The 21,055-nt window shown below is 42.3% G+C and overlaps 1 protein-coding gene across 2 annotated transcripts; it reads right to left on the bottom strand.

The window, feature by feature from the left end:
* Positions 1-11,237: 11,237 nt before the first annotated feature.
* On the bottom strand, positions 11,238-16,844 carry LOC113053981 (UNC119-binding protein C5orf30 homolog). Of its 2 annotated transcripts, none has more exons than XM_026219163.1 (2): positions 16,720-16,844; positions 11,238-15,264 (listed from the first exon to the last, which is right to left on the bottom strand). In XM_026219163.1, exon 2 carries the CDS (start codon positions 15,259-15,261, stop codon positions 14,635-14,637), a length of 627 nt encoding a protein of 208 aa, XP_026074948.1. In that variant the 5' UTR covers positions 15,262-15,264; positions 16,720-16,844; the 3' UTR covers positions 11,238-14,634. The 2 variants fall into 2 exon arrangements, with proteins under 2 accessions (XP_026074948.1, XP_026074949.1); XM_026219164.1 differs by having other exon boundaries at positions 16,741-16,841.
* Between the last annotated feature and the right edge of the window lie 4,211 nt (positions 16,845-21,055).

The raw sequence follows: 21,055 nt of genomic DNA, 5'->3' as shown, positions 1-21,055 counted from the left end.
TGTATCTATGAATTACCTGAATATGATTGCTGGCCATGTTTTAATTAGCTTATGATGAACTGTGATTTATCATGTGTCTTTCTAATTTACCGCATATTATTATGGTTTATTAGTACACGTAGTACAAGTATAAAGATTTTGGTAGTTCAAGTAGAATGATATGATATGATATGTTGATATGTTAACATTTTGTCACTTGATGAAATATGCTTTTAAAAGTAGTAAATCATAAATTTGGCAGGATAAAATTAACAATAACATTTTATATCATGATGATGATGAAGCACAATGAGCAAAAATTGTCTTGTCCTTGCTTAAAGATGTCACGGTGTCTGGTCTGTGTTTCCCTGGGTCTCCACTAGTGGTCTAACTTCCCCATAGGCGCCTCACCGCAGGCACTACAATTCCCACAAAGCCTTGTCCCTTCATCACAGTAATTGCACTCCTGTTAATTGCATTCAGGTGTCTTCACTTCATAGTCATTACCCTTCCTATTTAAATCGGTCTGTTTGTTTCATGGAGTCCTTAATTTCCATCACCTGGTTTCCTCGCGTTTCTAGTATTTCAAGTTTTTGTTTGTTTGTTTGTTTGTTTTTGGATTGATGTTTGGTTATGACCCCGGCTTGTTTTGATTCTGATTTTGGATTACCCAATAAAACTCACACTGCTCTTGGATCTCTCTTTGTGACGCTTGGTAAATGAAACAGGAGGCAAAAGCGAGTAAACAGAGTTTATTGTACAAGATGTGATGATGGAAGGTTGGAGAGTGACGCAGGAACATCGATGGCAGCACAGACTGGTGAGTTGGTGAGTTGAGTGCGCTGGTAGGGATGACGGTGGTGGTAGATCCGAGTGAGGTGACGATAATCCGTGTGTGAAGGTAGTAATCCAGAGCGAACCGAAACAGGAGACAAAGCAAGGCAGGAACACGAGAAACAGACATCTAACACGGAGGACCTCAAACAACGATCTGACAAACAAGAGACGAAAGACAGGGTGTTAAATAGGCAGTTGGAATGAGATTACGATCAGCGGCAACACCCACTTGAAACAATCAACATGACGTAACATGAATACAGCTGGAGACGGTGCATTCATGAACCGTGACAGTACCCTTCCTCCTAAGGACGCCTCCTGGCGTCCCCAGAATCTCTTACCTGTCGATTGTAATCATCGATAAGGGAGTGATCCAGGATGTCCCTAGCAGGTACCCAACTTCTCTCCTCCGGACCGTAACCCTCCAAGTCCACCAAGTACTGAAATCCATGTCCCCTCCGTCTAGAGTCCAGAATGCGATTGACCAAATAGGTGGTCTCCCCATCTACGAGTCGCGGCGGGGGAGGAACCGGGGTAGGCGGATTAATGGGAGAATGAAATACGGGCTTGATTTTGGATACGTGAAAGACGGGATGAATTCTCCTGTACGCAGGAGGGAGTTTAAGGCAGACTGCCACCAGACTAATGATCTTGGTGACAGTAAGCAGGCCAATAAATTTGGGAGCCAATTTATTAGATACGGAATGGAGAGGAATATTCTTGGTAGAAAGCCACACTTTTTGACCCACGATGTATACGGGAGGCCTAGACCAGTGGCGATCGGCTTTTGCCTTGGTGCGCGCCCCCACTTGGAGTAGAGTCTCGCGGGCTCTGGTCCAAGTGCGGTGACACCTCTGGACAGACTTACAGTCGCTCCCAGTAGTTTACAGAATTCTCGCCAAAATTTAGACACAAATTGGGGTCCCCTGTCGGAAACCACGTCTATCGGGAGGCCATGTAAATGAAAGACGTGGTCTATGACGGTCAACGCTGTCTCCTTGGCTGAGGGTAATTTGGGCAAGGGAATAAAGTGGGCTGCCTTCGAGAAACGGTCCACCACGGTTAAAATTATGTTAAAAAATAATGTGGGACCAGGGTCTCGAAGGGACCGGTAGCGGTTGGAGTAACCCATCAGGGGGCCGATTGGAAGCCTTACCAGTGGCACAAACTGAGCAAGCCAAAACAAAACTGTGAATGTCGCAAGCCATAAGTGGCCACCAGAATCGTTGCTTGACTAAAAATCTAGTACGGTTAACCCCTGGATGGCAAGCTACATTAGAGCAATGTAACCCACTGGATAACGTTGGACCTTAATCCCTCCGGCACAAATAAGCAGTTCGGTGGGCACCCGGGCGGAGGCGTTACCCCTTCTAAGGCTGTTCTGATCTTCGATTCGATCTCCCATGTGAGAGTGGAGACCACTAATGTCTCAGGAAAAATACACTCGGGAGTAGACGGGCATTCGGAATGGTCAAAAATACGTGATAAAGAATCGGGTTTGATATTTTTGGAACCCGGGCGGTACGAAATAGTAAAGTCAAAACGTCCGAAAAAAAGTGCCCATCGAGCCTGCCTGGAGTTCAACCTTTTGGCGGTGCTAATGTACTCTAAATTCTTGTGGTCAGTCCATACTATAAAAGGAACCCCCGATCCTTCTAACCAGTGTCGCCATTCCTCCAATGCCATCTTAACTGCCCACAATTCTCGGTTACCAATATCGTAATTTTGTTCTGCAGGAGATAAACGATATGAAAAATACGCACAAGGGTGGACCTTGTCGTCTAAGGGAGAACGTTGAGATAACACCGCTCCTACCCCCACCTCTGACGCATCGACCTCCACCACGAACTGACGTGTAGGGTCAGGGGTAATCAGAATAGGGGCTGAAATGAAACGGCTCTTCAGTTTGGCAAACACAGCCTCAGCTGTGTCTGACCACCTGAACGCAGTCTTGGCGGAGGTCAGAGGTGTGGCTAGTTGGCTGAAGTTGCGAATGAAACGCAGGTAGAAGTTAGCGAACCCCAGAAACCTCTGTAGGGCCTTACTGGAATCTGGGCTTGGCCATTCTACCACAGCCTTAACTTTCTCGGGATCCATGCGTATTCCCTCAGTCGACACGATATACCCCAAAAATGGAATTGACTGTGCATGAAACTCGCATTTCTCCGCCTTGACAAAAAGCCCATTCTCTAGCAACCTCTGAAGCACTCGTCGGACTTGCTGCTCATGTTCCTGGAGAGAGGAAGAAAAAATCAATATGTCGTCCAGGTAGACATAAATGAACTGATCAATCATATCTCGCAGCACGTCGTTAACGAGTTCCTGGAAGACGGCTGGGGAGTTGGATATAACCAAATATTCAAAGTGCCCTCTGGGGATGTTAAAAGCGGTCTTCCATTCATCACCCTCCCTGATCCGAACTAAATGATACGCATTGCGTAAGTCCAGTTTTGTGAAAATTGACGCTCCCTGCAACCTCTCGAAGGCTGAAAACATCAATGGCAAAGGATAAGTATTCTTAACCGTGATGTTGTTCAGTCCCCGGTAATCAATGCAAGGTCGCAGTGATCCGTCTTTCTTTCCCATAAAAAAGAACCCCGCCCCCGCAGGAGAGGAGGAAGGGCGGATGAATTTAGAAGCTAGAGAATCAGAAATATATTTCTCCATAGCCTCCCTCTCCCTCTTTCTGGAACAGAAAGTGAATAAAGTTTGCCCTTAGGTGGAGACTTACCTGACAGTAATTCTATGGCACAGTCGTAGGGACGATGCGGAGGAAGAGAAGCAGCACGAGACTTACTGAACACTTCCTTCAGATGGAGGTACTCAGCGGGCACGTTATACAAATCCACCGCCTCCTCCTGTAACACAGACACAGACACAGACGGACAGGCAGACACTAAACAAGACTCATGACTCATTCATCATTCAAAATTATGAGTAAACAATCAATTTATGTGTGCTTTATTTATAAAAAAAAAACATTTGTTGACAGATTACTTACAATATGACTAACATTAGCAGTGAAAGGTCATGCAATCAGTGAAATAAGTTGAATTTCTCTTAAATTAAATTATTAATATTCCTTCTTAGAAAAAAATTGTATCTCTGAGGATTTCCAGTCAGGATTTATACAGTATCATAGTACTGAAACTGCTGTCCTTAGAGTTACAAATGGCCTGCTCTTAACATCTGATTGTGGTTGTATCTCTTATTAGAGCTATTGGATCTTAGTGCTGCGTTTGACACTATTGATCACAACATTCTCTTGAATAGACTAGAAAACCATTAATGGAAGTGCATTAGCATGGTTCAAATTGTACTTATCTGACCGCCATCAGTTCGTAGCAGTGAATGAAGAGGTATTATATCGATCACAAGTGCAATATGAAGTACCTCAAGGCTCAGTACTAGGGCCGTTACTTTTCACGCTTTACATGTTGGGAGATATCATCAGGAAGCACGGTGTTAGCTTTCACTGTTATGCTAATGATACTCAGCTCTATATTTCTTAATCCATGCGTTTATGACCTAAAATTTAGATTATTGTAATGCTTTATTGGGTGGTTGTTCTGCACAACAAACTACAGCTAGTCCAAAATGCAGCAGCAAGAATTCTTACTAGAACCAGGAAGTACAACCATATTAGCCCAGATCTGTCAACAAAGCACTGGCTCCCTATCAAACATTGTATAGATTATAAAATCTTGCTCACTACTTATAAAGCCCTAAATGGTTCAGGAAGTCAGTATTTGAGCGAGCTCTTATTGGACTATAGTCCTCCATGTCCGCTGCATTCTCAAAACTCTGGTCAGATCCTTTTCCTATTTAGAAAATAACATACTCTGGAATAACCCACCTAACATTGAATGAATACTATTAAATATCTGGATTAAATCTAGATTAAAGACCCATCTATTTAACCTGATTTAGACATAACACACTAACACATTTCTAATATTCAAATCCGTTAAAGGCTTTTTAATGCTATAATTAGGTAAACTGGAACCGGGAACACTTCCCATAACACCCGGTGTACTTGCTACATCATTAGAAGAATGGCATCTACGCTAACATTAGTCTGTTTCTTTCATTTTCCGAGGTCACCGTAGCCACCAGATCCAGTCTGTATCCAGATCAGAGGGTCACTGCAGTCACCCGGATCCAGTACGTATCCAGACCAGATGGTGGATCGGCACCTAGAAAGGACCTCTACAGTCGACTTGATTGCACAAATACTATTTAAACTGAACTGAGTTAGATGACATTTTTGCTTTATTGACTTACTATTTTCCTATTTAATGCTGTTCAGTTGCTTTGTCACAATCTGTATGTTTAAAAGCGATATATAAATAAAGGTGACTTGACTGACTTGTATGTAACAGAAATGTATGTTGACAGAAATGTACTTAAAAGTAATTAGTAAATTTTTCTAGTAGTAACAACATCCTAAATAAAATTTTAGAGGATCTGTATTTAACTGCTTCTTTTTGAGTAACATCCCCAACACTGCTCATCTCTTGGTATTTCTGACTCTCAGTAGTCATGTCAAACCAATCATTTTTCACTTATTAAAAAAAAAAAACATTGCAAGACAAAAAAAAGTCTCGACTGGAGACATTTAATTCTTGCAATATTGATAAGGATGATAAGGTAAAGATGATGAGTTAAAGTTATTGCTTTGCCATGTCACATGACTACTGACTCCAAATTGTCAGGATATTCATGGGAGACAAAGGTAGGTGAATTCAGTACACAGTGTTTATTAGTGATTTAAGTGCTTTATTAGTGATTTAAGTACTTCTTGTTTTCAAGTGCGGGCAGTATGATGGACACAGGGGACTGGATGGTAGACAGGTGAGTGCATTTGATTCAGAAGTGTCACAGCCACAGATCACTCATAATTGTTCTCTTCCTTTACAGAGGCCGAAGTTAATACCAGCTCGTATTAATAATACTACCCCCCCTCCAGGGTCCGCGCCAACAGACCCAGCTCTCCAACGTCATGGGGGCCTGCCTCAGGGACGCGGTGCGAGTCTTTCCGGAGGTTGGGCATGGAACTCTGTGAGCAGATTGGGGTCAAGGATATCTTGACGAGGTACCCAACATCTTTCTTCTGGTCCATAATCCTCCCAGTCCACTAAGTATTCTAGTCGCCCACCATGATGTCGGGAGTCTAGAATCTCTCTTACTGTGTAGATGGACTCAGTGTCAATGGGTGGTAACTAGGGGTTGTCGTCAGGGACCGGGTCTGCAGAGGGAAAAGAGACAGGTAAGTGATGGGGTTTTAAGAGAGAAACGTGAAAGGTGGGATGTATCCGATATTGAGCGGGTAAACAGAGTCGGTAAGTAACAGGGTTTATCTGTCGCTCCACTGGAAAAGGTCCTATATACTTAGGGCTTAGTTTTCTGCAGGGTTGTCTTAACCAGATGTCCCGTGTTGAGAGCCAAACCAGCTGTCCAGGTTGATATGTGGGATTCTGCGTTGATGACAATTAACGACCTGGTTCCATACCCTCTCACTGTTCTGGAACAAAGTGTTACTGCAAAGACCTCAGATGGCTCACAGGACCAGGGAAACAGAGGAGGTTGGTAGCCTAAAACACATTGGAAAGGGGTCAGGTTGGTGGATGACTGTCGTAGTGAATTTTGTGCAAATTCTGCCCAGACTAAGTAACGGTTCCAGAGGTTTTGATGACAAAAGGTTAGAGGGAGCGACTGACATCTTGAATTTTGCATTCTATAGATGCAAATGCATTCATTTGCATTTGTTTTGGGGTGATAGCCGGAAGTGAGACTTACAGTGACATTGAGTATCGTGAAGAACGACCGCCATACCTTTGAGATAAACTGAGGTCCTCGATCTGACACGATGTCCTCCGGAATTTCTAAAGTTACGAAACACATGCTCAAATAGGAGCTCTGCGGTCTCGAAAGCTGTGGGTAAAGCTCTCAAGGGAATTAATTTGCATGCTTTAGAAAATCTGTCTATGGCTACTGGTATACATGTTTTACCATCTGAAACAGGGAGGTCAGTGACGGAATCCAACCCCATGTGGGACCAAGGGCGATGTGGAACCGGCAAGGGGATTAATTTCCCAGTGGGTAGTTGTCACAGGACTTTTGTCATGGTACAAAAGGCACACCCCGGGATGAATTTCTGGATGTCATCTTGTATTCCTGGCCACCAGTATTTGCGTTTGAAGCAAGAGAATGAAGCGAGAGTTTTATTTACCCCGGGGTGACCTGTTCCTACAGAGGAGTGTGCATGGAAATGGAAATAGAACCTGGTAAAGAATAAGGCCCATCTGGCCTGGCGAAGATTGAGTCTTTTGGCCTCCTTCAGATATTGGAGATTCTTGTGATCTGTTAGCACGAGAAATGGTTGTCTGGCCCCCTTCAACCAGTGTCTCCACTCTTCAAGGGCAAGCTTTACTGCAAGGAGCTTTCGGTTGCCAATATCGTAGTTTCTCTCTGTTGGAGACAATTTCCTGGAGAAAAAGGCGCATGGCATAGGTTTTGCTGCATTCTCGGAATACTGGGACAGGATGGCGCCGGCACACCAGTTGTGGAGGCGTCCACTTCCACAGTGAACTTTTTCTCTGGGTCTGGGTATTGAAGTAATGGAGCTTTCGTGAAGGTGGTCTTTAAGGTTTGGAAGGCCTGCTCAGCTTCAGGGTTCCACTGAAGGGTCTTTGGTTTCCCTTTTAGGAGAGACGTGAGTGGTGCAGTCATTATACTATATTGGTTAATAAAGCGGCAATAAAAGTTTGCAAAGCCCAGTAACCTCTGAAGCTCCTTGATAGACTTGGGAGTTGGCCACAAAGTGATCGCCTGTGTTTTCCAGTCATCCATCCTCACCCCTTTGTCGTTGATGTTATACCCCAGGAATTCGATGGATGGTTGGTGAAAGACAATTTTTTTCCGCCTTTACAAATAAGGAAAACTCTCTGAGACATTGAAGCACTTGGGAGATGTGACACTGGTGATCCTTTTCATCGGGAGAGTAAATGTCTTCTATGTAAACGAGAGCAAAACGGTTCAGGTACTCATGGAGGACTTCATCCATGAAGCTTTGGAATACTGAGGGGGCATTTACTAGACCATACGGCATTACCAAGCATTCGTAGTGCCCAGCGGGGGTGATAAATGCTGTTTTCCACTCATCTCCCTTCCGAATTCTGACCAGGTTGTTTGCGCTCCGTAAGTCTAGTTTGGTGAAGATACGGGCATCCCGGAGCTGTTCCAGAGAGGATGGGATTAAGGGAAGTGGATAGCTGAATTTTACCGTTATCTTATTTAAAGCCCTGTAGAATACGGTCGTAACCCTCCATCTTTCTTTGGGACGAAGAAGAAACTAGCAGCTGCTGGGGACTTGGACGGTCGGATGTACCCCTGTTTCAAGGCTTCCTCTACATATTCTTTCATGGCGTTTTGTTCTGGGATGGACAAGGAACCCTGGGAATGGTCTCTCCAGGGACTAGGTCGATAGCACAATCCCAGGGGCGATGTGGTGGAAGCTTGGAGGCTGCTAGGGGGTTGAAGACGTCTGGAAAAGAGGCATAACAAGATGAGACATTGACAGATAGATTCTCTTTGGGACTCGCTATCAACGTGGAATTTACTGGCATAGAGACAGGCTGGTCATCAACGGATGGTGTGGAATATGCTCCTTGAGTGACATGGCAGTTACAACCCCACTTTAGAATTTTCCCCGTAGTCCAATCTATTGTAGGCTGATGTTGGATCAGCCAAGGGCAGCCTAAAATCAGTTCAGCTTGACTATTAGTGAGTCAAATTGTTCTTGGTGGTTATGCTCAACACAGAGGGTGATAGGTGCTATCTGTGATGTCACATACCCTTTATTTATCATCTCACCTGTCACTACATAGATGGCGTATGGCTTTGGAGTTCGGGTCCTTTGAAGGCGATGGGTCTTAACGAATTTCCCTGAAATGAAATTGGCAGCCGATCCGGAGTCAACAATGGCGGTAGCTTCAACATCGAGACCTCTAAACCTCAGATTCACACATATGGTTAGTGAGATTGATACAGAAGGTTGAGGAAGAACCGAACTCACCACTAACCATGGAGGACGAGATGGACAGGTGCGTATAAAGTGTTCATCACTTCCGCAGTATAGACACAGTTTGAGCTCCCGTCGACGATTTCGCTTCTCTGGGGATAAACGGTGGGAATCTACTTGCATCTTTTCCGGCTGTGGCTCAGGGGTTTTCTCAGGTATGTTTCGGCGAGGAGCAGTATCTGTGGTGTGTGCATCCCGATAGCAGGACTGGGATCTCAGGTGAATTCGGAGAGCTTGTTGCATGAATTTCTCGAACCCAGATTGTCATCATAGATGGCAAGTTGGAGTCGGAGTTGGAGTTAGGGTTTAGTCCTCACTAGTCGATACACTGTCAGAAGAGCTTTTTCATTCCATCCACTCACTGCGGCCGAAGTACGAAATTCAAGGGAATACTCTGAGACTGTCTTTTTACATTGTCGCAGGTTTAAAAGTTGATTGCTGCCTGAAGAATCTCCCAGAGGACGTCCAAACACTTCCTTGAAATGGGCGATGAAATTCTGTAAGGAGGAGGTGATTGTGGATTCCTGAAACCACAGAGCTTCAGCCCATCTAAGTGCTGGTCCAGACAGTTGTTGTATTTTAAATGAGATTTTCGATCTCTCCGTAGGGTATTGGTGTGCATGTTGCTTAAGTGCGAGTGAACATTGTAATAAAAACCCATTGCAATCTTCCTCCCCATCGGAGAAGGGCGCTGGTCGTGAGACTGAATTTGCCATATACACCAACGTGGAAGCGGGATTAGCGGAAGCGCTGTCCTCGGACTGTGCTGAATTCATTTTTCGGTGTTGGTCAAGCCTTCTGTCAGGATATGCACGGGAGACAAAGGTACATGAATTCAGTACACAGTGTTTATTAGTGATTTAAGTGCTCGGTGAATACTTAGTGTTTTCAAGTGCGGGCAGTACGATGAACACAGGGGACTGGATCGTAGACAGGTAAGTGCGTTTGATTCAGAAATGTCACAGTCACAGATCGCTCATATATGTTCTCTTCCTTTACAGAGGCCGAAGTTAATACCAGCTCGGGATATACACAGGAGACTACAGAGACCATTGGATCACAGGTAATGATAGAGTTCAGGGGTCCTGAGGACAGCAGAACAAGGACACAGGTTAGTGTTACAAAAGCGTAAGTATACATTACGTCTGGTAGGCACTGAAGTTGTGGTGAGTGTCTTATAGTTCTCTGATTGGATCATTGATGCGGGTCAGGTGTGGCTGGTTAGTACTCAGGGGAATGTGGGCGTTGTGGATTGGCTGAAACTGGGCTTGCCTGATCCCTGACACAAATACATCAAGATTGCTTAATTTTTAACCCCTAACAAGGGTTCAGCGAGGCTATAGGCACACCTATAAATGTGTACAAATAATTTCAATAATGCCAAAGAGTAGAATTGCAGGAATGAAGTAACACATGCTGTGGGAAAATAAATCATAAAAGTGGTGTGTTTTGTTAAACAATATATATATATATATATATATATATATATATATATATATATATATATATATATATATATATATATATCGTATTACTTGTGCAAAACAATCACTTTAGCAAAGATTGTACTCTATTTGTTTTGATAAATAAAACAATAAATAATATACTGTCATTAAAATGTTCATTTTCATTTTTTTAAACAAATAATTTAAAAAAAGTAAAGATTTTGAAAGCTTTGAAGGAGATCTCTTAATAATTGTATATATAGCTTTACATTGTAACAATAAATGTACTATGATATATTATCTCCAATTATCTTATCTATAAGGTTGACACCAAAGCTGATAAATTATCATCTAAATCTATCCATGTCATGTCAACAACCAGGATATTAATATTATTTATCATCATGTTAATTATTATGCCTTTAGCCCCAAAATACTATACTTTAATATATTCTTCCACTACTGAAAAACTGTTAATTTAATAGAATAACAGAGAAAATCATCAACAAGACCTTTGATTCAATGATTTCTTGACTTCTCCAGCTAATTAAACCTATAGTTTCTGGCTAAATATTTTTGGCTAAAAAGCAATAAATAAATCTTGATCACATATTCATTTGACACTTCTGTCATCCTGCAGAAGTTTGCTGAGGCCCTCTAGTGGACCCCGGGCATCCTGACCTATATGAGTCCCGTCTCTTAATGCATCTTGGAGGACTAAGTGAAGCAAATTAGGCCATATTTCAGATCCATAACACTGTCTCACTGATGAAGATAATCTCTCTTATAATTATGTATTTGACAGAAGCTTTTATCCCAGGTGACTTAGACTGCATTTAAGATCTATACACATTTCATGCAACATTCATTCTGAAAACACGATGCAAGAAATACACAATGCAAAGATCAGTGTTTTATTAATATCAAATGAAACTCAAACTTTGACAAAAACAAGAGTTAAACTTGTAGGGGGTAAAAGAACATTAAGCATTAAAAGAATGTTCAGAATAGAAGATAACAGAACATTACGTGTGTATTCAAGTATTCTAACACAAACTCAGACATGCCTTCTGAATAAATCACATACTGTCTTACTGAAGGCACTGCAGCCAGTAGTGGTTTCTAATGCTTTTTTATTCATTAAGAGATTCAAATCTACATGTGTTCAAATCAATTACATTGTATCCTTCTAGGCAGGAACAGTTTTTAAATTATTAATATTATTACTACGACATTTTTGATAAAAGAGAACACAACAGTTAAACATTTTCAGTGCATGACAGGTCTTCAAGCTTAAGATTTTTAGCCTTGTTGGCTCTGAAATATTACAGAGCTGTATGAATATATTTCTTGGTGAGCATTTCACTATTTCATGAAAAAAAAGAATTAATAATAATAATACAATATATACCTAAAAACCAGTTAGTAGCACAAACTGACAGTCGGCTGACTGCTACTCAAAAGAAATGTCCACGACTGGGAATCAGAATCAGAGCTGTTTTTAACACTAGTAAGCCCATTCCTTGATACCTGTGAACTGATCATTTACTTTATGAGTAGTAAATCTAGTTAATAGACTAAAACAGGCTTGATCTTTCACTCAGTGTTAAGCATTGTATATTCATTGCTGTGAAGATAAATGAGTTACACCGTTCCAGTAATGTCACTAATTCAATTTAAACAGTAGTCCAATAGATTTATAGCACATAAACATGAACACTATGTAGTCAGGAAATCAAACGACAACAAAACTATTAATTAAACCCAATATGTCAAACTTTGGAAATACTGTAATAAAACAAATCACCAACACATCACAATTAATAAATATATAAAATGACTGAATCTAAGGTGCTTTTCAGAGCATATTCCACCTATGGTTAGATAAATGAAAGATTAAAATAATATGGCAGATCAAAAAGATTAGATGGGTAGGTGTCAAACAAAACAACCCATAGAAAGTGTGAAATCTAGCAATTCAGTCAAAGGATTATCAAAGTTACAGGTGGAAGATATAGAAGAAAAAAGATGCAGGAGGGGTTCAACTAAACGAGTTGAAAAAAGGAGTTTTGAAAAGAATGAAATAACGTGATAAGAGAAACAACCGCAATAATAACAAAGATCCTAAAGAAACAAGTAATATTCAAAGGTTTAGATCTAGCATCTTCCATGATGATAAAGATATAAACATTTCAGAAAGCAAATGGACACATAAACACTGTTGTCAAAATAAAGAGAGATCAGATCCCATGAACTGTTACTAGCGCTTACTGTCTAAAACCATGAAAGATTGTCTGCTGTTCAAAAATGAGTCAAGTTCCCCTGGACTTTGGTTTTTATAGCAGTGTTGTCTACTGCGTGCAATGTGAAGGGGAAAAGAGACGTATTAATGGAGAAAGTAAATCTCACAACAACCTTGATTAGCATACAGACTACAACACAGCATTCAGTGTCATTTCAAAAGATCTGGCGAGTCTCCGGTTAAATACTGATTAAAGAATGAAAAGGCCATCCATGGTTTCTCTAAGCTAGTGTTAGTTTGGGTGCTCCAGAGATAAGCCTCTCTTGCACAAAGCCTATCAGAGTCTGTTTTAAACAACATCCAGATTGTGTAACAGTCGAGAAGCTCACCTGACACGAGTTACTGAAGTTAGCAGAATAACACAAGTGTATGATCAGAGGTAACGGGACAACATAAGACTAAATGGAGCAACAACATTTCCAACGGTCTAAGTGTTTTGCACACACACAGAAGATATTACGCAAATAAGCCACACCATTTATTGCTAATCTTGAGAAACGTCGCTATGAATGTACATACCCTTCTACAATGATCTGAAGAGTGGAGGAAGGAGTAGTGATCACGTCAGTATTTACTCACTCTCATGTTTTTCCAAACTGAAGAGAAGGGATTCTTTTTTATTATTTGTTATTTTTCATACAAAGTCAGTTCATAAGTAGGGCCGCACAATTTAGCCGTAAAGTTATATTGTTAGAATGTTTCTACATTATATTATCATTCAAAAGATTATATTAAACAAATATTACCCCCAAAAATATTTATTTTAATAACTGAAAAATGACAACATTAATAATCATGGCTGTCTTTAATTCTTCACTTTCACATGATGATGCATGAAGCTCTCATTCTGGCAGAAGACTGCCACGTTTATTTAATTCAAGTCTCTTGATAGTTTTGTGTGAAAGACTGAATTCAAAGTCTTTATTCAGGGGACCAATAACAATTTTCAGCCTGTTCGCTACACAAAGCTATAGCTTTAGCAGACTTTGGGACAGATTTACTAACAGTTTGCACCAATGCAAACTCTCTAAACCCAGGAAAGGTGTGGAGGAGTTAATTTTATGGCTTATCTTACAGCATAAACATTTATAGGAGTTTCTCTTTAAGACTTAACATTTACAGGAGGAGAGTATTTAAATAAACAGGATAAGTAGACAATTCACTGTTATTCGTGTCATTATTTAATGCCCAAAAAAAGCATGTCTTGAGCCATTTTGCGCTTGACATGGCTGCAATGCTTGCTAATTAGAGCAGCTCTTGATAGATGCGTGGCTCATTATGGAAATGAGCTGTGTCTGTGTCTATAAAAAAAATTCTCCTGGTGTTTTCGGTCAGGAACAACATGAGAGTTAAGTAGAGAGTGACTGGTATGTTTGCATGAACTACTCCTTTAGTTTCCCCTAACTGGACCCGACGGTGCTTCATCACGCCTCGAGATTAGTGCTCTATGGATGCCTTGAGCCCAAAGTATACTTCATTTTAATATGTGCACGCTAGTTTGTGTGTACAGTCGAACGCAGTATCCTCCATTAGATAAACGAGCGCTCTAGAAAGTGTAATCTTTGTCCAGTGCCTGCTCTGTTTTTCTCCAGAAGCTATGACTGATGAAAATGTCTGTGTGTTCTTCTAAACTAGAGTTGTGGCTCTCTCATAACCCCCTCACATGAGCGTTTGGGAATGTGGGCGTCTGTTGTTGTTGGTTCTGACTCTTTAGTTTTGTGTGTTATTGTGAATCATGGTCCGGGCCAGTGCGGACAGTTTGTGGAACAAATGATTATTGCAAAACCAAGTCAGTGTGCATGTGCGGTTATGAAAATCTGGTTGTGCGTGTACAGTATGCAGTGAGTAAACTTGCACCCTCACGTATGTGTAAAAATTGAAGTATACTTTGGGCTTCGGTGGTGAAGTGCCTATAATCAGAGTGGTCGAAATCAAGGCCCTGTATGAAGTGCAGGCAGGTGGACGCTGAATGGTGTGTATCTGAGAACTCATGTCTTGTTTCGGGTGAACACGCGCTCGCCCCTCAAATTGAGATGCTGTAGCTGGTACTGCAGCACTTCAGTGTCCGCCGGCTCCCTGAGGCTCATCTTGTCCAGGTTGAGGTAGTCCAGGGACTTGGAGTACACCCGCTTGCCCTTCAGCAGGCAGAGGGGCAGGGGCCCGTGTAAGGCCTTGCTGGGCTCCCCGCTCACCTTCAAGCAGCCGTCGCCCGAGCTGGGCATGCGCCGCCTCCGGCGTCCGTTGATGGCTGGGATGTCATACGGTTGGTAGTAGCGGCTCTTGGCTTTGTAAATCCGCGAGGCTCGGTGCAGGCTTAAATCCACAGGCTTTTTGATGGGGCTGGGCAAGGCCTCTGTGTTGCTGTTGTCAGGGCTAGACCACTTCTGGGCTAATTTGAGAAGCTCCTCACCGGTGGTGAAGCCCACTAGATAGTTGGAGTTCATGTGGAGGATCTGGTATCCTGAGACAGTAGTTTTAATGGGGGAGCAGGGGGTGCTGGAGCACCGGGGTTTATCGGCTTCTGGCTTCAGGCTGGCTTTGACCTCAGCGGCAGGCAGAACAGAGATGGGTGCCCTGGACACCCCACTGGCATCCATTTCCATCTTTAATGACATGACCTGGATGAAACACACAGGGGAATAAACTGCATTCATTAGTTACACATTTGTTGAATTTACTTCTCACAATACACACCGTTTCAAAGCAGTTTTTACTGGAAGTTACATTGTTATGTCTATAATGCCTTTGTGCTTTAACACTGAGCAAGGTCCATGGCTGGACCATTTAAAAATCACGATACAAATGATCCTCCAGATATTAGATTTAGCTATATTGTATTCGTAGCATTGTCTAGCACAGATATGAGTGCTGTGGCGACTCGGCACATGTCTGAGCGCTCAAAGCAATTCAGGGAGATAAATATTGGATGGGTTTGTTCAAACAGAAGTAACCAATTCCCAATGAAAATATGATCAGACGTCACAGCTGATGAGTCTGATGCCTGGGCACATGCTTAATTAAGACTGTAAAACGCTTACATTGTTCATGAATTATGACAATGTTTACTCTATGGTGTTAATATTGCAATATGTGGTGTATTTCATGTTTCTGAATGAGAAGCTGGCAATAGTAAAGCACAGATATTCCAAAATAAGAGTCCCAGTGTATGTCAGGCTTAAAAGTCACATTATGCATACGTTTATATTTTAGAAGTTATTATTGATATTTTGGTTACACAGTATCTGGCATTTTACTTCAGTGTGAACTCTTGTATCTTGTCAGCTGAACTTCATGCAGAATGGATTTTAATATTAAAACACAGAAGGAGAATTTCAAATGCTGACTCTCATTCTGACTAATAAAATACCAAGAAAGAAAACCATTTAGAAGGCATGAAACAATCCGGATATAAACCACAGAGCTACACAAGTGTTAATGAGAAATCATTCATCTTTAGGTGGGCTTAATAATGTAATGTCCTATTTTTATTTGGTATGAATGAACAAACAAATAGGCCAAATTTAAGATCATGTTTTACACACTTATTAAAATCTTTGTGTAATTTTGGACAGTATAGTGCTGGATGTAATCAAACAGTGTCCACACAGAGATGCGTTTCATGCCGGACATTATGAAGGATAACCCCCGAGAAACCAGGCCAGTGCCTTACTGTAAATCAAACAAGATCACTAGCATTTCAGCAGAAATCAAATCAAATGCGCAGTTTAACACACCGGACATTGTGACTGATGTAAGAGCATGAATAATAATGATAATAGACCATCATTTTGAGTGTTTAGCGAGAGGTCTGTGAGGATTCATCCCGTTTCTTCTCCAGCTGATGCTCGACATCAGTCTGTCTGTCCCACACACACACGCGTTCATCAGCAGCTGCGTCGTCAAAGACACATACACTAAAACACACAACCTGGGCTTATTCTGGGCTGTGCCACTGCCACCATTTCGTGATTTCCCCCAGCGGCACGGGATTTAACCTCACAACCGCGGCGTGCACACTGCTGAGAGACCGAGCGGCGGAGAGATGCGATAAAGACAAGAGAGTAAAACCAAACCTGTTCAGAGAGACTGCACACCTGGGCTTGAGAGAAGCACAGACGAGATCCCTGTCAGAGGAGAAGAGCAGAGCAGCTCCCAGAGTCTGCCGTCGACACCAGTCACGTGACGCGAGCCGCTGATGCTTCAGGATTCAGTCACGTGACGTCACAAGGCTTGGATGCTCTTATATAAAGCAGTGCTTCTCCTGCAGGGGCCCGGGGCCCACTAGGGGACTCAGCAACTTTCCAAAGGGTGCTAACAAGAAGACTTCAAACGGTTTAAAATTAAATTAAACAAGCTTAAAATGATTCGTTCCAAAAAAATACATCTGCTGGAAATTGTGTAAGTTGAGGTAGGTGGCTGGGGCGTTGCTAACAAAATGGAGGCAGAGTAATGGTTGTGGTAATATACTAATTTCCTTTAGATTTTTAAGGGTAGTGTACAGTCGTGGCCCAAAGTTTTGAGAATTACATAAATATTCGTTTTCAAAAAGTTTGCTGCTAAACTGCTTTTAGATCTTTGTTTCAGTTGTTTCTGTGATGTACTGAAATATAATTACAAGCACTTCATACATTTCAAAGGCTTTTATCGACAATTACATGACATTTATGCAAAGAGTCAGTATTTGCAGTTTTGCCTTCTTTTTCAGGACCTCTGCAATTCGACTGGGCATGCTCTCTATCAACTTCTGGAACCCATTCTTTCATAATCACTTCTTGGAGTTTGTCAGAATTAGTGGGTTTTTGTTTGTCCACCTGCCTCTGGAGGATTGACCACAAGTTCTCAATGGGATTAAGATCTGGAGAGTTTCCTTGGATGAGAAGCAACCCCACACATGAATGGTGGCAGAATGCTTTACTATTGGCATGACACAGGACTGATGGTAGCGCTCACCTTTTCTTCTCCGGACAAGCCTTTTTCCAGATGCCCCAAACAATCGGAAAGGGGCTTCATCGGAGAATATGACTTTGCCCCAGTCCTCACCAGTCCATTCACTATACTTTCTGCAGAAGATCAATCTGTCCCTGATGTTTTTTTTTCAGAGAAGTGGCTTTTTTGCTGCCCTTCTTTACACCAGGCCATCTTCCAAAAGTCTTGGCCTCACTGAGCATGCAGATGCGCTCACACCTGCCTGCTGCCATTCCTGAGCAAGCTCTGCACTGGTGGCACTGCGATCCCGCAGCTGAATCCTCTTTAGGAGACAATCCTGGCGCTTGCTGGACTTTCTTGGACGCCCTGAAGACCTAGAAGTTCTTGATGATCCTATAAATTGTTGATTTAGGTGCAATCTTAGTAGCCACAATATCCTTGCCTGTGAAGCCACATTTGTGCAACGCAAAGATGTCTGCACGCGTTTCTTTGCAGGTCACCATGGTTAACAATGGAAGAACAATGATTTCAAGCATCACCCTCCTTTTAACATGTCAAGTTTGCCATTCTAACCCAATCAGCCTGACATAATGATCTCCAGCCTTGTGCTCGTCAACATTCTCACCTGAGTTAACAAGAGGATTACTGAAATGATCTCAGCAGGCCCTTTAATGACAGCAAATGCAGTGGAAAGGTTTTTTTGGGATTAAGTTAATTTTCATGCCAAAGAAGGACTATGCAATTCACCTGATTACTCTTCATAACATTCTGGAGTATATGCAAATTGCTATTATAAAAACTTAAGCAGCAACTTTTCCAATTTCCAATATTTATGTAATTCTCAAAACTTTTGGCCACGACTGTACTCCTCCATGGCTTGTGTAAGCACTGGTCAATGCATTGATTTCCATAAAGTGAAGCATCAGCTTCAGTTCTCCCCTTGTTGTTTATCTCAGCGTTTACCTTCACGTCACTAGCTCCGACCTTGCGCCATAGCTCATGACCGGAAGAGAAGATGAGTCTTCTTAGGGGGAGGGGAGGTTAAAGGATTTTGATTACAGATTATGAGGACACATTAATAAAAAAATTTATAAACTCTACAGTATTCCATTAAAAATAAGAATTTTCAATTTTGATGTCATGTTGACTTTAATAACACTGTGTAACTGCACAACCATTGGTTCGAGCAGTGAGATAAAAACAAACCAATGGCGAGTCAGTGGAGCTGCATGAGCCTTATGGCCTTGAAGCTCGCCAGACCTGGCCAATATGGGTGGGGCCTTCTGGCTGTATCAGCAGGCATTGTGGCATAGGATTCTCAGGTTACTTTGACTGAAGCAATGACACTGAGCCGTGTTACGCTATGCACCGAGGAACAACTGATATGTGAACTTTTGCTTAAGCACCCAAGGGACTCAGAGGGACAAGTATAATACCATAAGCCCTTCAAGTGACAATGGGTCAAACTCACAGAAACTTAAGGCCAAGAGCGTACGAGAAGTAAACCAATTCTGGCAAGTTTAAGCACGTCACAGCCGAATGCAACTCGAAGCTAGTCACTCATATCTAGTCCCACCCTCTGGCAGGTGCATGCCAAATATGCTGAAAGGACCCTAGCCTATAAGGCAGGGATGTCCAGGTTGTAAAACCTAGCAAATGTGGATGGTGAGGCCCAGCTGGCTACAGCACAGACTTCTGCACCACTAGAACAAGCCCAAGAAGAGGACATGCCTCTGGTGGAGTGCGCTCATACTCCAATGGTGCATTTCTGGCCCAAGAAAGAGTATGCTAGCATAATAGCGCCAACTATCCACTCTAAGGCCCAATCCCAATTCTATTTTATACCCCTTCCCCTTCCCTTACCCCTCCGCCTACCCCTTGTCCCTTGAAACAGAGTGTCAAGGGGTAGGGGAGACAATATTCCCCTAAGGATTGGGACACCACTACCATGACGTCACAAGCCATCATTCGTCGTCTAGCTCTTACAATACACACACATACTGGTGTGCTGGTGTGCATTAGAGCCTTTAATTATCGTTCTGTATTAATGAGCTGCTTACTGACACACATATCGGAAATCGCGCAGCTCACACATCCAGGAGAAAATAAACTTGTCAACGCTGCCCCACGACTTTTACTAAATACAGTTTAAACACTGAATCGCTACATTATATTTTCCAGCGACGAGAGGATACAATCGCTGTTTTTAAGTAATCTCTTACCCCTACCCCTCCAACCAAAAGAGAATCGAGACACCCCTACCCCTTCATGTGAATGCGCGAAACTGAGGGGTAGGGGGAAGGGGAAGGGCTAAGGGGTAGAATTGGGATTGGGCCTAAGTCTCTGCTTCATAACTGGATGATCTTTGGTGCAGCCACCGAAACAAGTAAAGAATTGTTCCGACTGCCTGAACGGGGCGGAGTGCTCAATTTAAATTCTCAGTGTAGAAACAACTCCTGGTCTTTCTCCAAGGGAGGAAGCAAAGAGAGTGTAATGACCTGTGCTCTGAATGGAATGGAGAGCACTTTAAGTATTTAAGCCTTGGCTCCAGGACGATGCTTGACTGATGCTAAAGCCAGTAGCAGAGCAGTTTTCAGTGACAGGAGCCAAAGGTCGGTTGATTGTAAAGGCTCAAAAGGGAAGGCTCTTAAGAGCTCCCAGAAAAGTAGGCAGATCCCATTTAGGGACGGTAAAGGGGCAAGGCGAGTTCAGCCTCCTGGACCCCTTAAGAAAGCCGACAACTAAGTTGTTTCATTCTTATTCTGAGGTCACCGTAGTCTTACGGATCCAGTCTGTATCTAGCCCAGATGGAGGATCAGCTCCTAGAGATGACCTCTACAGTCCTGAATGTCAGCGGAGACCATACCAACTAGATGAGCCCCAGAAAGAGTCAGTCAGGAGAGAGAACAAATCCAATTTACAGTCGCTCCCATAAACGCTGTATTATAAACACCCTCACAATATAGTGTTACCTAGCTTTTTGTAATTTGATGCACAGGAAATCTGACAAAGTATAGTGTTAGAAATGTACATGCATTAAAAAATGCATTTTTTGGGAGGATTTACGAAGCTGATGACGCATCTTCACCGTCTTGTGAAAAGGGTACATTGAACTCATTCCATAATTGATGAACTTTGACAATTATTAAACTGAACTGAATCAACAATGAACTGACTTTAACTGGAAAATCGACTGTTCACTATTGTCCTCTTTTTTTTTTTTTTTTGATCAGAATTTAATTTCTTTACTTTATTGAAACATTATTTTCCTGTTTAACACAGTACAGATGATTTGACACAATCAGTATTGTATAAAGCACTATATAAAGGTGACCTGACTCGGCTTTTAAAAGAAGATGTAAGCTGGTTGGAATTGGGCATCAAGATCGGCAATGTAAATGTGGCCCTAAACACTAGTGATGTCTGATCCAATGCTTCCCAAACCTGTTCCTGCAGGACAATATTCCTTGCAGAGTTTAGCTT

The sequence above is a fragment of the Carassius auratus genome, chromosome 35 (genome assembly GCF_003368295.1).
Source record: "Carassius auratus strain Wakin chromosome 35, ASM336829v1, whole genome shotgun sequence".
Classification (NCBI taxonomy): domain Eukaryota; kingdom Metazoa; phylum Chordata; class Actinopteri; order Cypriniformes; family Cyprinidae; genus Carassius; species Carassius auratus.
Note: the sequence above shows the minus strand (reverse complement) of the source record. Positions and strands in the feature narration are given on the sequence as shown.